Source organism: Pogoniulus pusillus, unplaced genomic scaffold (assembly GCF_015220805.1).
Source record: "Pogoniulus pusillus isolate bPogPus1 unplaced genomic scaffold, bPogPus1.pri scaffold_168_arrow_ctg1, whole genome shotgun sequence".
Taxonomy (NCBI): Eukaryota; Metazoa; Chordata; class Aves; order Piciformes; family Lybiidae; genus Pogoniulus; species Pogoniulus pusillus.
This window is the reverse complement of record NW_026974600.1, coordinates 1-18,305: the sequence shown is the minus strand read 5'-3', so window position 1 is coordinate 18,305 and position 18,305 is coordinate 1. Positions and strand designations below refer to the sequence as shown.

Here is an 18,305-nt window from a genome sequence, read left to right as displayed (position 1 = left end):
TGGGAGGGAATGGAGAGGGATTTGGAATGGATTGTGAGTGACTGGGAGAGGACTGGAATGGCACTAGAGACTGGGAGAGACTGGTTGGGGACTGGGATGGAGCTGGAAAGGACTGGATTGGGACTGGGAGGGAAATGGGAGAGGATTGGAAGGGACTGGGAGGGGAGTGGGACATACTGGGAGCTAGTGGGATGGACTGGGAAGGATTGGATGAGGCCGGGTGGGACTGGGAGTGGATTGAGAGGAAATGGGAGAGGACTGGGACTGGGATGGACCTGGAAAGGACTGGCTTAGGACTGGGAGGGCAATGGGTGAGGACTGTGAGGGGAGTGTGATGTACTGGGAAAGGAGTGGAATTGGATTATGTGAAACTGGGATGGTACTGGGAGGGGAGTGAGAGAGAGTGGTTGCGTCTGGGAAGGAGACTGATAGGTGACAGAGAGGGAATGGGACTGGGAGGGACAGGGAGAGTAATGGGAAGGACTGTTGGGAACTGGGAGAGGAATAGGATGCACTGGGCTTGGGAGTTAGTGGAGGGGATTGGGATATACTGGGAGATAGTGGAATGAAGTGGGAGTAGATTGGGAGGGAATGAAGAGGGATCTGGAATGGATTGTGAGTGACTGGGAGAGGACTGGAATGGCACTGGGGACTGGGAGAGACTGGGAGAGGAGTGGGATGGGCCTGGAAAGGACTGGATTGGGACTGGGAGGGAAATGGGAGAGGATTGGAAGGGGCTGAGAGAGGACTGGGTGGGGAGTGGGATGTACTGGGAAAGGAGAGGAATGAGATTGTGAGAGACTGGGAGGGGATTTGGAGGGAGTGGGTGGAATTCAGAGGAACGAGGAGGGATGGAGTGGGAGGGAGTAGGATGGACTGGGAAGGGATCTGGTAAGGACTGAGCAAAAGTGGGAGAGGATTGGGAAAGGGCCTGAGAGGTGTCAGGGAGGGGGAATGGGACTGAGAGGTGCTGGGATGGGACAGGGAGGGGAATGGGAAGGACTGGTGGGAAGTGGGAGAGGAATGGGAGTGAGTGGGAGGGGATTGGGAGGGAATGGGAAGGGATCTGGAATGGATTGTGAGTGACTGGGAGGGGCCTGGGGACTGGGAGGGGATTAGGAGGGAGTGGGAGGGGACTGGGAGGGACTTGGGAGGTGAGTGGAAGGGGAGCGGGACATACTGGGAGCTAGTGGGATGGACTAGGAAGGATTGGGTGAGGCTGGGTGGGACTGGGAGTGGATTGAGAGGAAATGGGAGAGGACTGGGACTGGGATGGGACTGGAAAGTACTGGCTTAGGACTGGGAGGGCAATGGGAGAGGACTGGAAGGGACAGAGAAGGACTAGGAGGGGGGGTGGGATGTACTGGGAAAGGAGTGGAATTGGATGGAGTGGGAAGGGATCAGGGATGGAGTGGAGGGATTGGAAGTGACTGGGATGGACTGGGAGGTAGGGGGAGGGGAGTGGAAACGTCTGAAAGGTACTCGGAGGGGCCTGGAAGAGTCTGTGAGGGGATTTGGAAGGACTGTGAAGGGAAGGGGAGGGACTGGAAGGGGACTGGGATATGCTGGGAAGAATGGAAGGAACTGGGACAGGACTGGGCGGGAATGGGATTGACTGACAGGGAGTGGGTGGGGACAGGGAGGGGAATGGGATTGACTGACAGGGAGTGGGTGGGGACAGGGAGGGGAATGGGATTGACTGACAGGGAGTGGGTGGGGACAGGGAGGGGAATGGGATTGACTGACAGGGAGTGGGTGGGGACAGGGAGGGGAATGGGATTGACTGACAGGGAGTGGGTGGGGACAGGGAGGGGAATGGGATTGACTGACAGGGAGTGGGAGGGGACAGGGAGGGGAGTGGGATTGACTGACAGGGAGTGGGAGGGGACAGGGAGGGGAGTGGGATTGACTGACAGGGAGTGGGAGGGGACAGGGAGGGGAGTGGGATTGACTGACAGGGAGTGGGAGGGGACAGGGAGGGGAGTGGGATTGACTGACAGGGAGTGGGAGGGGATAGGGAGGGGAGTGGGATTGACTGACAGGGAGTGGGAGGGGACAGGGAGGGGAGTGGGATTGACTGACAGGGAGTGGGAGGGGACAGGGAGGGGAGTGGGATTGACTGACAGGGAGTGGGAGGGGACAGGGAGGGGAATGGGATTGACTGACAGGGAGTGGGAGGGGACAGGGAGGGGAATGGGATTGACTGACAGGGAGTGGGTGGGGACAGGGAGGGGAATGGGATTGACTGACAGGGAGTGGGTGGGGACAGGGAGGGGAATGGGATTGACTGACAGGGAGTGGGTAGGGACAGGGAGGGGAGTGGGATTGACTGACAGGGAGTGGGAGGGGACAGGGAGGGGAGTGGGATTGACTGACAGGGAGTGGGAGGGGACAGGGAGGGGAATGGGATTGACTGACAGGGAGTGGGAGGGGACAGGGAGGGGAATGGGATTGACTGACAGGGAGTGGGAGGGGACAGGGAGGGGAATGGGATTGACTGACAGGGAGTGGGAGGGGACAGGGAGGGGAATGGGATTGACTGACAGGGAGTGGGAGGGGACAGGGAGGGGAATGGGATTGACTGACAGGGAGTGGGAGGGGACAGGGAGGGGAATGGGATTGACTGACAGGGAGTGGGAGGGGACAGGGAGGGGAATGGAAAGGGATCTGGAATGGATTGTGAGTGAGTGGGAGGGGACTGGGCGGGAGAGGGAGGGGACTTAGTAGGGACTGGGAAGGGAATGAAAAGGGACTGGGAGGGTCTAAAAGGTAGTTGGAAGGGCCTGGAATGAACTGGGAGGGGACTGGGATGTACTGGGAGCTAGTGGGATGGACTGGGAAGGATTTGGAGGGGGCTGGATGGGACTGATAGGGGATTGGGTGGAAATGGGCGAGGACTGGGATGGACCTGGTAAGGACTGGATTGGGACTGGGTGAGGACTGTGAGTTGTACTGGGAAAGGACTGGAAGGGGAGGGCATGGGAAGGGCCTGGATGGGAACTGAAAGCGATCCTAGTAGGAACATGGATGGATTGGGAGGGATTGAGAGGGGGTCTGGGAGAGACTGGAGCAGGATTGGGCAGGGACAGGGATGGGATTAGAGAGGGGCTGGGAGAGGTCTGGGAGGGAACTGGGAGGCACTGCAGAGGAATTGGGAGGGACTGGGAAGGATTTGGAGAGGTCTGGAAGGGAACTGGGAGGGACTGGGAGGGGGCTTGATGGGACTGGGAATCTTACCTGGAGGCGCTGGGAGCTGCTCTGGGGGCGCTGGGAGCCTCCAATGTGCCCCTGCTGCCGTTTGGTCTCCCTCCCCCCTCCCTCCCTCCCTCCCGGCGCTGACAGAGCAGGAGGGCCAGAGCCACGCTCTGATTGGCCAGTGGGGCTCGGGCAGCAGCGCTCCCATTGGCTGCGCTGGGCCAGCCCCCCAGTTTGGGAACAGTGCGTCCCAGTTTGGGACCAGTCCCCCAGTTTGGGACCAGTCCCCCCCAGTTTGGGAACAGTGCGTCCCAGTTTGGGACCAGTCCCCCCCAGTTTGGGAACAGTGCGTCCCAGTTCGGGACCAGTCCCCCCCAGTTTGGGAACAGTGCGTCCCAGTTCGGGACCAGTCCCCCCCAGTTTGGGAACAGTGCGTCCCAGTTCGGGACCAGTCCCCCCGAGTTTGGGAACAGTGTGCCCCAGTTCAGGACCAGCCCCCCCCAGTTTGGGAACAGTGCATCCCAGTTCGGGACCAGTCCCCCAATTTGGGAACAGTGTGCCCCAGTTCAGGACCAGCCCCCCCCAGTTTGGGAACAGTGTGTCCCAGTTCGGGACCAGCCCCCCCAGTTTGGGAACAGTGTGTCCCAGTTTGGGACCAGTCCCCCAATTTGGGAACAGTGCATCCCAGTTTGGGACCAGCCCCCCCAGTTTGGGAACAGTGCATCCCAGTTTGGGACCAGCCCCCCCAGTTTGGGAACAGTGCGTCCCAGTTTGGGACCCGCCCCCCAGTTTGGGAGCAGTGCGTCCCAGTTCGGGACCAGCCCCCCCCAGTTTGGGAACAGTGCATCCCAGTTTGGGACCAGCCCCTCCAGTTTGGGAACAGTGTGTCCCAGTTCAGGACCAGCCCCCCAGGGATCAGGGATGGAGTGGAGTGATTGGGAGGGACTGGGATGGCCTGGGAGAGGATGTGGAGGGAGAGAGGGATAGGGGCTTGGGAGTTAGTGGAGGGGACTGGGATATACTGGAAGATAGTGGAATGGAGTGGGAGTGGATTGGGAGGGAATGGAGAGGGATCTGGAATGGATTGTGAGTGACTGGGAGAGACTAAGAGAGACTGGGAAGGGACTGGGATGGACGTGGAAAGGACTGGATTGGGACTGGGAGAGGACTGGGAGGGAAATGGGAGAGGATTGGAAGGGACTGAAAAGGTCTGGGTGTGGAGTGGGACGTACTGGGAAAGGAGTGGAATGGGATTGTGAGAGTGTGGAATGGGACTGGGAGGGAGTGGGTGGGATTCAGAGGAACGGGGAAGGAGTGGGAGGGAGTGAGATGGACTGGGAAGGGATCTGGGAAGGACTGAGCTAAAGTGGGAGGGGCCTTAGAGGTGTCAGGGAGGGGAATGGGACTGGGAGGTGCTGAGATTGGGACAGGGAGGGGAATGGGAGGGACTGATGGGAAGTGAGAGAGGAATGAGATGGAATGGAAAGGGATCTGGAATGAATTGTGAGTGACTGGGAGGGGATTAAGAGGGAGTGGGAGGTGACTGGAAGGGGACTGGGATATTGTGGGAGCTAGTGGGATGGACTGGGAAGGATTGGGACGGGACTGGCTGGGAGTGATAGAGGACTGGGGTGAAATGGGAGAGGACTGGGAGGAGACTGGAGTTGGACTGGGAAGGGACAAGGAGGGACTGAGAGAGATTGGAAGGGGACTGAGATGGACCTGGTAAGAACTGGATTGGGACTGGAAGAGGACTGTGCGGGAACTGGGAGAGGCCAGGAAGGGACTGGGAAGGACTGGGAGGAGACGGGGAGGGCATTGGGATGGAGTGGGAGTGGGATGGAGTGGGAAGGGGCCTGAGAGGTGTCAGGGAGGAGAGTGGACTGGGAGGGCATTGGGAGGGAATGGGAAGGGATCTGGAAAGGATTGTGAGTGACTGGGAGGGGACTGAGCCGGAGTGGGAGAGGACTGGGAAGGTAGTGGCAGGATGTGAAAGTGAGTTGGGGAGGCCTGGAAGGCATTGGGAGGGACTGGGAGGGGACTGGGATGTACTGGGAGCTAGTGGGATGAACTGGGAAGGATTGGAAGGGGGCTGGGTGAGACTGGGAGGGACAGAGAGAAACTGGGAGGGGATTGGGAGGGAAGGGGAAGGGATGGGAAGGGGAGTGGGAAGGGGCTGGTAAGGACTGGATTTGGACTGGGAGAGGCCTGGAAAGGACTGAGGAGGACTGGAAGGAGACCGGGAGGGATTGGGTAGGACTGGAATGAGATTGTGAGAGACTGGGAGGGGATTGGGAGGGAGTGAGATGGAGTGGGAAGGGATCTGGGAAGCAGTGAGTGGGACTGGGAGGGATTGGGTGAGACTGGGAAGGGGCCTGAGAGGTGTGAGGGAGAGGAATGGGCCTGGGAGGCCCTGGGATGGGACAGGGAGGGGAATGGGAGGGACTGGTGAGGCGTGGGAGGAGACTTGGAGGGACTGAGAGGTAGTGGGAGGGAAGTGGGAAAGGATGAGGGATGGAGTGGAGGGATTGGGAGGGACTGGGATGGCCTGGGAGGGGATGTGGAGGGCCTGAGAGAGAGTGACAGGGGCTCAGGAGTTAGTGGAGGGGACTGGGATATAGTGGGATGGAGTGGGAGAGATTGGGAATGGATCTGGAATGGATTGTGAGTGAGTGGAATGGCAATGGGAGGGGACTGGGGTGGACCTGGAAAGGACTGGATTGGGACTGGGAGAGGACTGGAAAGGACTGAAAAGGACTGGGAGGGCTGTGGGATGTAGTGGGAAAGGAGTGTAATGGCATAGTGAGGGACTGGGAAGGGGTTGGGAGGGAGTGGGTGGGATTCAGAGGAATGGGGAGGGAGTGGGATGGAGTGGGAGGGAGTAGGATGGGCTGGGAAGGGATCTGGGAAGGACTGAGCTGAACTGGGAGAGGACTGGAAAGGGGCCTGAGAGGTGTCAGGGAGGGGAATGAGACTGGGAGGTGCTGGGATGGGACAGGGAGGGGATTTGGAAAGGATTGTGAGTGACTGGGAGGGGACTGGGCAGGTAGGGGGAGTGTGTGAAAGGTGGTTGGAGTGGCGTGGGAGGGGCCTGGGATATACTGGGAGCCAGTGGGATGGTCTGGGAAGGATTGGGAGGGGGCTGGGTGGGACTGATAGAGGACTGGGAGGAAATGGGAGAGGACTGTGAGGGACTGGAGTTGGACTGGGAAAGGACTCATCCCAGTCCCCTCCCAGTCCTCAGTCCCTCGCAGTCCTGCCCCATTCCTTCCCAGTCCTCTCCCAGACCGTCCCAGTCCCAGTCCAGTCCTTCCCAGTGTCTCCCAGTGTCTCCCAGTATGCCCCAGTCCCCTTCCAGACTAGGGTGATTGTGAGTGAGTGGGAGAGGCAGGGAGGGGAATGGGAGGGAGAGCTGGGAAGTGGGATGGGATTGGGAGGGACTGGGGAGGAGTGGGAGGAGACTGAGAGGGAAGTGGGAAAGGATGAGGGATGGAGTGGAGGGATTGTGAGGGACTGGGATGGCCTGGGAGGGGATGTGGAGGGCCTGGGAGAGAGGGAGAGGGGCATGGGAGTTAGTGGAGGGGACTGGGATATACTGGGAGATAGTGGAATGGAGTGGGAGTGGATTGGGAGGGAAGGGAGAGGGATCTGGAATGGATTGTGAGTGACTGGGAGAGGACTGGAATGGCACTAGGGACTGGGAGAGACTGGGAAGGGACTGGGATGGAGCTGGAAAGGACTGGGAGGGGATTGGGTCAGAGTGGCAGAGGACTGGGGACTGGGAGGGACTTGGGAGGTGACTGGAATCGGAGTGGGATATACTGGGAGCTAGTGGCATGGACTGGGAAGGATTGGGTGAGGCTGGGTGGGACTGGGAGTGGATTGAGAGGAAATGGGAGAGGACTGGGACTGGGATGGGACTGGAATGGACCTGGAAAGGACTGGATTAGGACTCGGGGTGCAGTGGGAGAGGACTGGAAGGGACAGAGAAGGACTGGGAGGGGAGTGGGATGTACTGGGAAAGGAGTCGAATTGGATTATGTGAAACTGGGATGGGACTAGGAGGGGAGTGAGAGAGGGTGGTTGGGACTGGGAAGGAGACTGAGAGGTGACAGAGAGGGGAATGGGACAGGGAGGGACAGGGAGGGACAGGGAGGGTAATGGGAGGGACTGTTGGGAACTGGGAGAGGAATGGGATGCACTGGGCTGAAGTAGGAGGGCATTGGGAGGAAATGGGAAGGGATCTGGAATGGATTGTGAGTGACTGGAGGGGACTGGGCCAGAGGGAGCATACTGGGAGGGGAATGGGAAGGTAGTTGGAGGGGCTTGGAAGGGACTTGGAGGGGATTGAGAGGGAGTGGGAGGTGACTGGAAGGGGACTGGGATATTTTGGGAGCTAGTGGGATGGACTGGGAAGGATTGGGAGGGTGCTGGGTGGGAGTGATAAGAGGACTGGGAGGGGACTGGAGTTGGACTGGGAGAGACTGAGAGAGACTGGGAGGGGACTGAGATGGACCTGGTGAGAACACTGGGAGAGGCCAGGAAGGGACTGGGAAGGTCTGGGAGGGGACTGGGAGGGATTGAGAGGAACTGGGAAGGACTTGGAGGAGACTGGAGGGCATTGAGATGGACTGGGAGTGGGGTGGAGTGGGAAGGGGACTGGGAAGGAGTGAGTGGGACTGGGAGGGATTGGGTGAGACTGGTAAGGGGCCTGAGAGGTGTGAGGGAGGGGAATGGGCCTGGGAGGTCTTGGGATGGGACAGGGAGGGGAATGGGAGGGACTGATGGAAGTGGGATGGGATTGGGAGGGACTGGTGAGGCGTGGGAGGAGACTTGGAGGGACTGAGAGGTAGTGGGAGGGAAGTGGGAAAGGATGAGGGATGGAGTGGAGGGACTGGGAGGGACTGGGATGGCCTGGGAGGGGATGTGGAGGGCCTGGGAGAGAGGGATAGGGGCTTGGGAGTTAGTGGAGGGAATTGGGATGCAGAGGGAGGGAAGTGGAAGGGACTGCAAGGGAATTGGGAGGGACTGGAGGGATTCGGATAGGTCTAGAATGGGACTGGGAGGGGACTTGTTGAGACTGGGATCCATACCTGAAGGCACTGGGAGCCATCTGGGAAGCACTGGGAGCCATCCTGGAAGCACTGGGAGCTGAACTGGGAGCCACCATTGTGTCCCCTGCCACCATTCTGTCTGTCTCCCTCTCTCCCTCCCTCCCTGGCGCTGTGAGGGGAAAGAGCGGGAAAGCCAGGCTGCGCTCTGATTGGCCAGCGGGGCTTAGGCGGGAAGCGCTCCCATTGGCTGCGCTGGGCCCAATTCCCCCACTTGGTGTCCACTTTGGGCCCAGTTCCTACCAGTTTGGGAACAGTTTGTCCCAGTATGGGACCACTTTCCTCCCAAGCCCACCCAGTTCCCTCCCGTTTCCATCCCACTGCCTCCCAGGCCCTCCAAATTCTATCCCAATCCTTCTCATTTCCCTCCCAGTCACTCCCAGGGAGCCTGAATGGGTGGAACTGGGAGGGACTGGGATGGACCTGGGTTTGACCAGCAGGGATAGGGCACAGGGTGCCGACTGTCAGGGATTGTCAGGGACTGGGAGGTAATTGGTAGAGACTGGGAGGGAACTGGTTGTGACTGTGTGGGGATAGGGAGAGACTGGGATAGACTGGGAGGGATTGGGAGGAGACTGGGAGGGCATTGGGACGGGCTCGGAGGGAATGGGATGGAGTGGAGGGATTGGAAGTGACTGGGATGGACTGGGAGGTAGGGGGAGTTGAGTGGGAGCGTCTGAAAGGTACTCAGAGGGGCCTGGAAGAGTCTGTGAGGGGATTTGGAAGGACTGGGAAGGGAATGGAAGGGACTGGAAGGGGACTGGGATATGCTGGGAAGAATGGAGGGAACTGGGACAGGACTGGGAAGGACTTGGAGGGGATTTGTGCGAGACTGGGAGGAGATGTGGGAAGGACTTGGAGGGGCTGGAGGTGGACTAGGATAGAAATGGGATGCACCAAGAGGGAGGTGAGAGGGAACTGGGTAGGACTGGGAGAGACTGAGGGGGACTGGAGAGGAACTGGGAGTGACTGGGAGGGAGTGTGAGGCAATTGGGAGGCACAGGGAGGGAACCGATTGGGACTGCCTGGGGATTGGGAGAGACTGGGAGGAACTGAGTGGAACTGAAAGGCCCTTGGGGGCAACTGGGAGGGACTGGGAGAGGATCTGGGGGTTACTGGGCAGGACGGGGAGCGGAACTGGGAGAGACTGGAAGGAGATCTAGGAGGAACAGAAGGAACTGGGATTAGACTGGGAGGGACTTGGAGGGGATTTGTGAGAGGCTGGGAGATCTGGGAGGGACTGAGATGGAAATGGGATGGGCCAGGAGGGATGTGAGAGGGAACTGGGTAGGACTGGGAGGGACTGGAGGGATTTGAGAGGGATTGGGAGGAAACTGGAAGGGACTGCGGAGGAATTGGGATGCAGAGGGAGGGAAGTGGAAGGGACTGCAAGGGAATTGGGAGGGACTGGGCAGGATTCAGAGAGGTCTAAAACGGGCCTGGGAGGGGACTTGTTGAGACTGGGATTCGTACCTGGAGGCACTGGGAGCCATCCTGGAAGCACTGGGAGCTGAACTGGGAGCTGCCATTGTGTCCCCTGCCACCATTTTGTCTCCCTCCCTCCCTCCCTGGTGCTGTGAGGGGAAAGAGCGGGAAAGCCAGGCTGCGCTCTGATTGGCCAGCGGGGCTTAGGCGGGAAGCGCTCCCATTGGCTGCGCTGGGCCCAATTCCCCCACTTGGTGTGCACTTTGGGCCCAGTTCTTACCAGTTTGGGCCCAGTTTGTCCCAGTTTGGGACCACTTCCCTCCCAAGCCCACCCAGTCCCCTCCCATTTCCATCCCACTGCCTCCCAGTCTCTCCCAGTCCCCTCCCATTTCCATCCCACTGCCTCCCAGTCTCTACCAGTCCCCTCCCATTTCCATCCCACTGCCTCCCAGTCTCTACCAGTCCCTTCCCATTTCCATCCCTCTGCCTCCCAGTCTCTACCAGTCCCCTCCCATTTCCATCCCGCTACCTCCCAGTCTCTACCAGTCCCCTCCCATTTCCATCCAACTGCCTCCCAGTCTCTACCAGTCCCCTCCCATTTCCGTCCCACTGCCTCCCAGCTCCCCCCAGTCCCCTCCCATTTCCATCCCACTGCCTCCCAGTCTCTCCCAGTCCCTTCCCATTTCCATCCCACTGCCTCCCAGTCTCTACCAGTCCCCTCCCATTTCCATCCAACTGCCTCCCAGTCTCTACCAGTCCCCTCCCATTTCCATCCCACTGCCTCCCAGTCTCTACCAGTCCCTTCCCATTTCCATCCCACTGCCTCCCAGTCTCTACCAGTCCCTTCCCATTTCCATCCCACTGCCTCCCAGTCTCTATCAGTCCCTTCCCATTTCCATCCCACTACCTCCCAGCTCCCCCCAGTCCCCTCCCATTTCCATCCCACTATCTCCCTGCTCCCCCCAGTCACCTCCCAGTCGTTCCCAGTCCTTCCGGATTCCATCCCATTTCCCTGCCAGTCACTCACAGGGAGGGGAACTAAGAGGGACTGGGAGGAACTGGGACTGAACTGGGAAGGACTGGGATGGAACTGGGTGCGATTGGCAGGGACAGGGTGTGGGGTGCAGACGGTCGGGGACTGGGAGGGGATCCGCAAGAGACTGGAATTGACTGTGAGTGGATCTGGGAGGTACTGGGATCGGATCTGGGAGAGACTGAGAGGGGCTGGAAGGGACGGGGAGGAACAGAAGGGACTGGGATCGGATCTGGGAGAGACTGAGAGGGGCTGGAAGGGACGGGGAGGAACAGAAGGGACTGGGATCGGATCTGGGAGAGACTGAGAGGGGCTGGAAGGGACGGGGAGGAACAGAAGGGACTGGGATCGGATCTGGGAGAGACTGAGAGGGGCTGGAAGGGACGGGGAGGAACAGAAGGGACTGGGATCGGATCTAGGAGAGACTGAGAGGGGCTGGAAGGGACGGGGAGGAACAGAAGGGACTGGGATTGGATCTAGGAGAGACTGGGAGGGACTGGAAGGGATGGGGAGGAACGAAAGGGACAGGGATCGGATCTGGGAGCGACTGGGAGGGACTGGAAGGGATGGGGAGGAACGAAAGGGACAGGGATCGGATCTGGGAGCGACTGGGAGGGACTGGAAGGGATGGGGAGGAACAGAAGGGACGGGGATCGGATCTGGGCGGGACTGGGAGGGATAGGGACGGGGCTGGGATCGCCTGGGAGGGGTTTGGGAGGGACTGGGCCGGTCCGGGCGGTATCTGTGTGGGCCTGGGAGCAGAGGAGAGCATGGGAGCCATCCTGTGAGCACTGTGCGTTGTCCTGGAGCACTGGGAGGTACTGGGATCCATACCTGGAGGCGCTGGGAGCTGAGCTGGGAGCGCTGGGAGCCGCCACGGAGCCCCCTGCGGCCGTTTTGTCTCCCTCCCCCCTCCCTCCCGGCGCCGTGAGGGGAAAGAGCGGGAAAGCCAGGCCGTGCTCTGATTGGCCAGCGGCGTTTGGGCGGGAAGCGCTCAGCCTCTGCGCTCTGGCAGGCTCTGGGGGGTCTCACTCTGGGTTTCGGTGTCCCCTTTGGCTCGGCCCCCCCAGCCACGGCTCCAGGGGTCTGGGGGTATCGAAAGGGCCTTTGGGGGCATCTAAAGGCGTCAGGGGTGAGCTGGAGGGGGTCTGCGGGTATCTAAAGGAGGCCTGTGGCCATGTAGAGGGGTCAGGGACCCTCGTAAAGGGGTCCGTGGGCACCTAGAGTGGGTCTGGCGAGATGCAAAGGTGGAGGCTGTGCTTGCTGTGCAAGGCTGCTTGTGTGTGTGTGCTTTAGGTGTGGTTTGCTCTGGGGTGCAGTCAGTGTGTGCTGCTGTCCAGCCGAAGCACTGCAGAGCTGCTGCTTCTCCTTGCAGCACACGCTCAGAGGACAGGTCCCTGGATTGCAGTGCTGCTCCAATGGCCTGTGGTGGCTGCAGGCAGCCGCGGCCCGGGGAGCCCAAGACTCAGCGTGTGGAAGGGTTGGGAGCAGCCCTGGGTGCCTGCAAGGATTCGGGAGGTGAGCTGAGCAGGTGAGATGGATCTGAGACACCTTTCAGAGCAGCTGCTGTGAGTATCTGGAGTCTTCCTGCAGCGTTGGTGCAGTTAAAGTAGAGAAAGCAGCTCTGGAAGGTTTGTGCTGCATCTTCCATCCAGCTGCGTTCTGCAGCCCCTGGGAAGGTGTTGGTTGGTAGAGCGCATCTGTGGGAGGTGTGAAGGGAGCTGGGGGTCTGTCTGCCTGCACAGGGAGAGCTCAGCTGTCTCTGCTCGTCACAGTGCTAGAGAGCAGCTTTCAGAGCTCCGCAGCGTGCTGGAGCTGCTGCAGGAGGATCAAATGGTGTCTGCCTCCCAGACACAGGGAGAGCAGCGTGGAGCCTCCTCCTGTCTGCTTCGTCCATGTGGCAGCTGTCCTGGCACTTGTCATGCCAGTGAAGTAACTGAGCCATGCCGAGAGAGGGGAGGAAATGCAAAGCAGTGGCCCTGAGACAAATCTCACTCTTCCCACAGGCCCGAGCAGGTCTGAAACCCTGCCACGGAGAGGCACAGGCCCCGCAGCAGTGCCTGCATTTCAGCAGCTGCCCATCGGAGCTAAGCACAGCCTCGGCTCAGAGGTGAGGGCATGGCTGTGAGAGTGCAGCTGTCACCAGCACCTGCTCCTCTCCGTGCTCCAGTGGGGCCAAACGTTTCAGATCCACCGCTCCTCTGGGGACTGCAGCACTGGGGACTAATTTGAGGGTGGGTTTGTGTTGGGTTGGTTGGTTTGGGTTTGGTTGTTTTTTTCCCAGGTGCCAAAGCATCTGGGCCGTCTCTGATCTCACTGATCCCTTTTCTGTCATAAATGAAGCTTTACCAAAAAAGTTACAGTCATGTCACTTCCAGCCTGATCTGCAGGGCTTGAGCAGCCACTGCCAAAGAGCAAAGCCTTTGTCAGGGCTCTCGGAGCAGCTCGTTTGTTGTGTGTGTGAAAAAGGCAACCAAGTGTCAGGGGTTGTCTTTCCCATCTTCTGGTGGGGTGCTCTGACGTGCTTTATTTCTGTCTGGCTGTCACTGGTACGTGTCCCTGGCAGCTCAGGAGCATGTCTGCTGGGCAGTGCTGGGGGCCAGGCGTCCCTCCTGTGTGTGCATGGCCCACATGGCAGCACCCTGCAGTCAGAGCTGACTGTGCACTGGAGGTGGAGTGTTGGAGTGGGATCAGCTCAGAGCTCTGCAAGGTCAGTGCATGGCAGTGGAAAATGAAATGCTTTGGCAGTGTTTTTACTGGGGGCATAGGAGCGTGCCCACACCTTCACAGTGTGAGTAACTGAGCTTTGTCCTTGGTTGTTTCACTCTTGGCAGGTTTGCACTTTGCTTTCCACTCCACTGGCCAAGCCAGCCAGATGTGCAGCAGCAGCAGGATGGGCACGAGGGCCCCAGCTGCTGCGGTGAATCCGTCAGCACGGACGCTGGTGCCGCTGCAGCCTGGCCCTGCAGCCTGGCAGGGTGATCTCCTTTGGCTCGGCTCCTGTGGGCTCCAGGTAGGGTTTGTCTGTGTCTGCCAGGAGGGAAGGGTTGAAAAGGAGATTGCTCAGTCAGAGCTCTGACCTAGTAGCTGAAGATTCTGTCCCATGCAGATGCTGACAGAGCAGCTGGATGAGCAGAAAGCCTCTCGTGCAAACGGCTGTGGAGTGCTTCTCTCTGTTCCCTGCTGCTGGGAGGTGCTGACAGGTTAGGGTTTGCAGGGAGGCAGATCTCGCGGAGAAGGGCTGAACTCACTGTGCAAGGACACTGCACAATCCAGTGTGGATCAAAAGCGAGTGACAACTTTATTTAGTAGCCACACGCTTATATGTGTTACAGATAATTTATGCATACATGTAAGAAGCTAAATGGCTGAATCCCTAAATACCCCATTTGCTCTGCTTGAGTTGTCTGCTGACTCGTCAAGGACAGTGCCTCCCTGGCTAGTTATATTAAATGCTGCCTTTGTTTATTCAATATGTCTTTGTTTCTGTGTGGCCTAGCACAGCCTTAATTTAGTTCCATATACTCATCCTGCTTGCCCACTTCTAAGTCATGTCCATTTTCCTTTAGCCGTTCTGCAACAAGGGTTAGTGGAGGGGTGTGAAGAATTTGCAGGGATCTCTAAGGGTCTGCAGACACCTTTGAAAGGTCTGAAGTTGTCTGTAGATGTCTCTAGGGTGCTGCAGGGGTCTGCAGGCACCTCTTAAATGTCTGGAGGGGTCTGTAGCTGTCTGTAGAGGTCTCTAGAGCTTTGTAGAGGAATGTGGGTGCCTGCAGCTGTCTCTAGGGGGGTGTGGAGGTCTGCAGGCACCTTTCAAATGTCTGGAGGGGTCTGCAGAGCTCTGTCAGGGTCTGTAGATTTTGGCAGGGTTCTGTAGGAGTCTCTGGGCAGCTTTTAAAGGTGTGGAGGGGTCTGCAGGTGCCTGTTGAGCTTTGTCCATGTCTGTGGTGGTGTGTAGGTGAGTGTGGGTGTCTGCAGAGGTGTGAAGGGGTCTGTAGCTATTTGTCAGGGTCTGAGAGAGTCTGCAGAGGTCTGTAGAGTTGAGTAGGTGTTTGGAGGTTTCTGTGTGGGTCTGTAGGTGCCTGCAGGCATCAGTGAAGGCTCTGGAGGGGTCTGTAGATGTGTGCAGGGGTCTGTTAAATATCTGGAGAGGTCTGGATGGGTGTGGGGAGCTCTGTAGGGGTCTGTATGTGTTTGCAGGCACCTGCAGGGGTCCGTAGATGCCTGTAGGGATTTGCAGGGCTCTGTTAGTTCTCTGTAGAGGTCTGCCTGGGTCTGGAGGTGCCTTTTAATGGGTCTGTGGAGGTCTGGAGAGCTCTGCAGTGGGCTGCAGTGGTCTGTTAAAGGTGTGGAGGGGTCTGTAGGTGTCTGCATTAAGTGAAGGAGTTCTTTGGCTCCAGGACACTTTTGTCCAGTGTCTCTAAAGTGTGACTGTCCCAAATGAGATAGAGGTGCACTGGCAGCGTGTTTGCAGATGGCCCCAAGCTGAGTGGTGCTGGAGAGCAAGCAGAGGGGCAGGATGGCATCCAGGAAACACCTGGGCAGGCAGGGGAGCTGGGCCCAGGCGAAGCTTGTGAGGTTCCAGGAGAGCAAGGGCAGGGTGCTGCGTGTGGGCGGGAGGAAGCCTGCCTGTGCCTGCGGGCTGGGGGCGGAGGCGATAAAGAGCAGCCCTGGGGGTGCTGGGGAGAAGCTGAGTGCGAGCACATGGTGTGAGCTTGCAGGCCAGGAGGAGCCTGTCGGTGTCTGCAGGGCTGTGCAAGCAGCTGTAGGAGTCTGCCCAGGTCTGTAGGTGTCTGCAGGGGTCTTCTAAAAGGCCTGGAGGCTTTTCTGAGTGTGCAGAGGTGTGCGGGGGTCTGGAGGCCTCTGTAGGTACCCTTAGGGGCCTGGAGGGCTCTCTGGGTGTCTGTGGAGGTGGTTAGGGGTCTGTAGAGGTGTCTGTGGTGCTGTAGGTGTCTCAAAAGGCTGTGAAGGTCTTGAGGTGCCTTGCAAAGGTCTCGAGGTGTCTGTAGAGGTCTGTAGGGGTCTGCAGGGCTCTATGGAAAGGTCGGGAGGGGTCCCTAGAGGTCTCTAGGAGGCTGGAGGGGTGTGCAAGTGTCTGTAGCATTCAGCAGGTGTGTGGAGGTTTCTGTTCTGGGCCCGCAGGTGTCTGCAGGCATCTTGTAAAGGTCTGCAGGGGTCTGTGGAGCTCTGTCAGGCATCTGTTAAGTGTCTGCAGGAATCCATTGAAGGTGTGGAGGGGGCTGCAGGGCTCTGCAGAGGAGGCTGTGGCTGTGTGTAGAGGTCTTAGGGGTGTGAAGAGTTTGCAGGGGTCTGTAAGGGTCTGCAGAGCCCTTGGAAAGGTCTGAAGTTGTCTGCAGGAGTCTGGAGATGTCTCTAGGGCACTGCAGGGCTCTGCAGGGGTCTGCTGCTGCGGGAGGAGTGGGCTGGCGGAGCCACGCCCCCCGGGCTGCGGAGCCACGCCCCCTCCCTGGCCTTTCTTGCCTGGCTCTGGTTGCTGCCTCTTTATTTGCATAACCACACCCCTTTCCGTAGCCACGCCCCCTCCCCATGCTGCGCCTGGCCCCGCCCTCTCGGCCCGCCCCCGCCCCACAGTAACTAATTATATGGTGACAGATTTGGAGCTTCCTTTGGAGGAGTAGTTCAGGAGGTGGCTGCTGATTGGTGGATTGTGATGGGCGTGGTTTGCCGCTTGTTCTGCCTCCCTCATTTGCATACATTTCAATATCAGGCTCTGCCTTTGAGTACCTTGAAGATGTGTTGGGGGTTGGGGAGGGGTTACCAGGAGGGTCAGCAGCTGATTGGTGGATCCTGTGGGGGCTGTGGGCATGGTCACCCCTGTGCCCCGCCCCCTCATTTGCATAAACGAAGGCAGGGTCCACCTGGCGGAGTTTGGTGCTTTATTGGGCGGGGGGAACTGGTTAGGACAGGGAGGGTCAGCAGCTGATTGGTGCGTCCTCTGGCGTGGGCGGGGCCTGCCCCTGCCCCGCCCCTCCGAAGTGCTCGATGGTCTCCAGCACAGCCCCAGCAGCTCCAGGAAGGAGGAGACCTCCCCCCGCAGGCCTCCAGCCCCCCGGGAGACCCAGAGCCTGCGGGGGGAGGGCTCAGGGACCCCCAGACCCTCCCAGGGACCTCCAATAACCTCCCAGGGACCTCTGATGACCTCTCGGGGACCCCCAGACCCTCCCAGGGACCCTCAGACCCTCCTAGGGACCACCCAGGGACCCGCAGACCCGCCCACTGGCCTCCCAGAGACCCCCACTCACCTCCTTGTATGCCCCCACTAATCCCCCAGCCCCTCCCCGTCCCCGCCCAGCGCCCCCCAGTGCCCACTCAGGCCCTCAGCTTGTCCCCACAGCACTGCAGCCTGGCCTGGGGGCGCTGCTGAGGCCTCCCCCAGGGCCGGGCTGGGGGCTGCAGGCCTGGGCCCAGCGCCCTCAGTGCCACCTGTGCCAGGCCAGCAGGCAGCGGCAGCAGCACCTCCCTGGCAGGGCAGGTCAAGGAGCCTCGGGGGAGGGACTCCAGCACCTCCCAGCGTCCCCCCAGTCCCCTCCCACTGCTCCCAGTCCCCCCCAGGCACCCCTGGGACTCTCTATGGCACCCACAGACCCTTCCCCTACCCCCAGCCACCTCTGACCCCCGTCAAAACCTCACCCGGGGACCCCCATGACACCCCCAGACCCTCCCTCTGCTCCACTGCCCCCTCCCCCCAGCCACCTCGGACCCTTGCCAAGGCGCCCCCAAACCCCCCCAACCCCGGGGCCGCCTACAACACCCCCAGACCCTCCCCCTACCCCCTTCAGCCACTTCGCCCCCCCCCCAAATCCCCCTGCGACCCCCCCAAGCGCCCCTGGCAACCACTGACTCATCCCCAGACCCTCCCCCCACTGCTCGCCCCCCCCCCCCGAGACTCCTCAAACCCCCCGAAGCCCCTCTGGGACTCTCCAAAACCCCCCAGCCCCTTCCCCCGCCCCCCCCCCGAGCCCTCTCGGACACCTCCCGGGACCCCCCAACTCCGCCTAAGACCCCCCCGGGGCTGGGTACAGCCGCAGCAGCTCGCTCCGCGCCGCCATCTTGCCTCCGTGCCGTCACTTCCGGCTGGCAGGCGACGCTCTGGGCTCTCCTCTCGCTGGTCAAAGCCGCTCTAGGCCTCCGAGGTCCTCCAGGCGCCACTGCGAGCGGCTCCGGGCCAAAGCAGTGACTGTGCTCAGCTGCAGGGGTGGATTTGCCTGCACTCAAGCTGCTGCTGCCAGAGCCCCTCCGTGTCAATCTGTGCTGCCGTTGGGTTCTGCAGCTCTCTCCAGCAAGCATGGCATGAGCTGAAGGAGCAGCAGGAGCAGCATGGCCGTTCCCCAGGCAGCAGGAGGGTTCAGCCCAGCACCAGCTCATGCGGGAGGAGCAGATGCTGAGGAACATCCCCCACGAGACGCAGGTGGCCAAAGAGGCTGGGTCAGGTAAAGCTTTGTGTGGAGTTTGTGCTCCTTCTGGCAGTCAGGTGCACCGGTTCTGAGGAGTAGAAGCATGGAGTGGTTGCTGTTGGAGAA

The 18,305-nt window shown here is 59.9% G+C and overlaps 1 protein-coding gene and 1 long non-coding RNA gene across 12 annotated transcripts in view; one reads left to right on the top strand and one right to left on the bottom strand.

The window, feature by feature from the left end:
* LOC135173960 (uncharacterized) overlaps positions 1-18,298 on the top strand; it is a 44,493-nt gene extending 26,195 nt beyond the window's left edge. The window contains exons 2-6 of one of the 11 annotated variants that reach the window (XM_064141192.1): positions 12,140-12,282; positions 12,771-12,874; positions 13,331-13,474; positions 13,599-13,777; positions 18,056-18,298. In XM_064141192.1, coding sequence (XP_063997262.1) covers positions 12,140-12,282; positions 12,771-12,874; positions 13,331-13,474; positions 13,599-13,746 — 539 coding nt within the window. In that variant the 3' untranslated portion in view covers positions 13,747-13,777; positions 18,056-18,298. Of the gene's footprint in view, positions 1-11,484; positions 11,583-12,139; positions 12,296-12,770; positions 12,999-13,330; positions 13,475-13,598; positions 14,665-14,744; positions 17,226-17,972 lie in introns of those variants that run through there. The other 10 variants (XM_064141191.1, XM_064141190.1, XR_010301599.1 and 7 more) reach the window with 10 other exon arrangements.
* On the bottom strand, positions 16,648-17,553 carry LOC135173962 (uncharacterized). The gene is made up of 2 exons (XR_010301604.1): positions 16,956-17,553; positions 16,648-16,893 (listed from the first exon to the last, which is right to left on the bottom strand). It is a non-coding gene; the product is annotated as an uncharacterized LOC135173962 (long non-coding RNA).
* Positions 18,299-18,305: the final 7 nt, after the last annotated feature.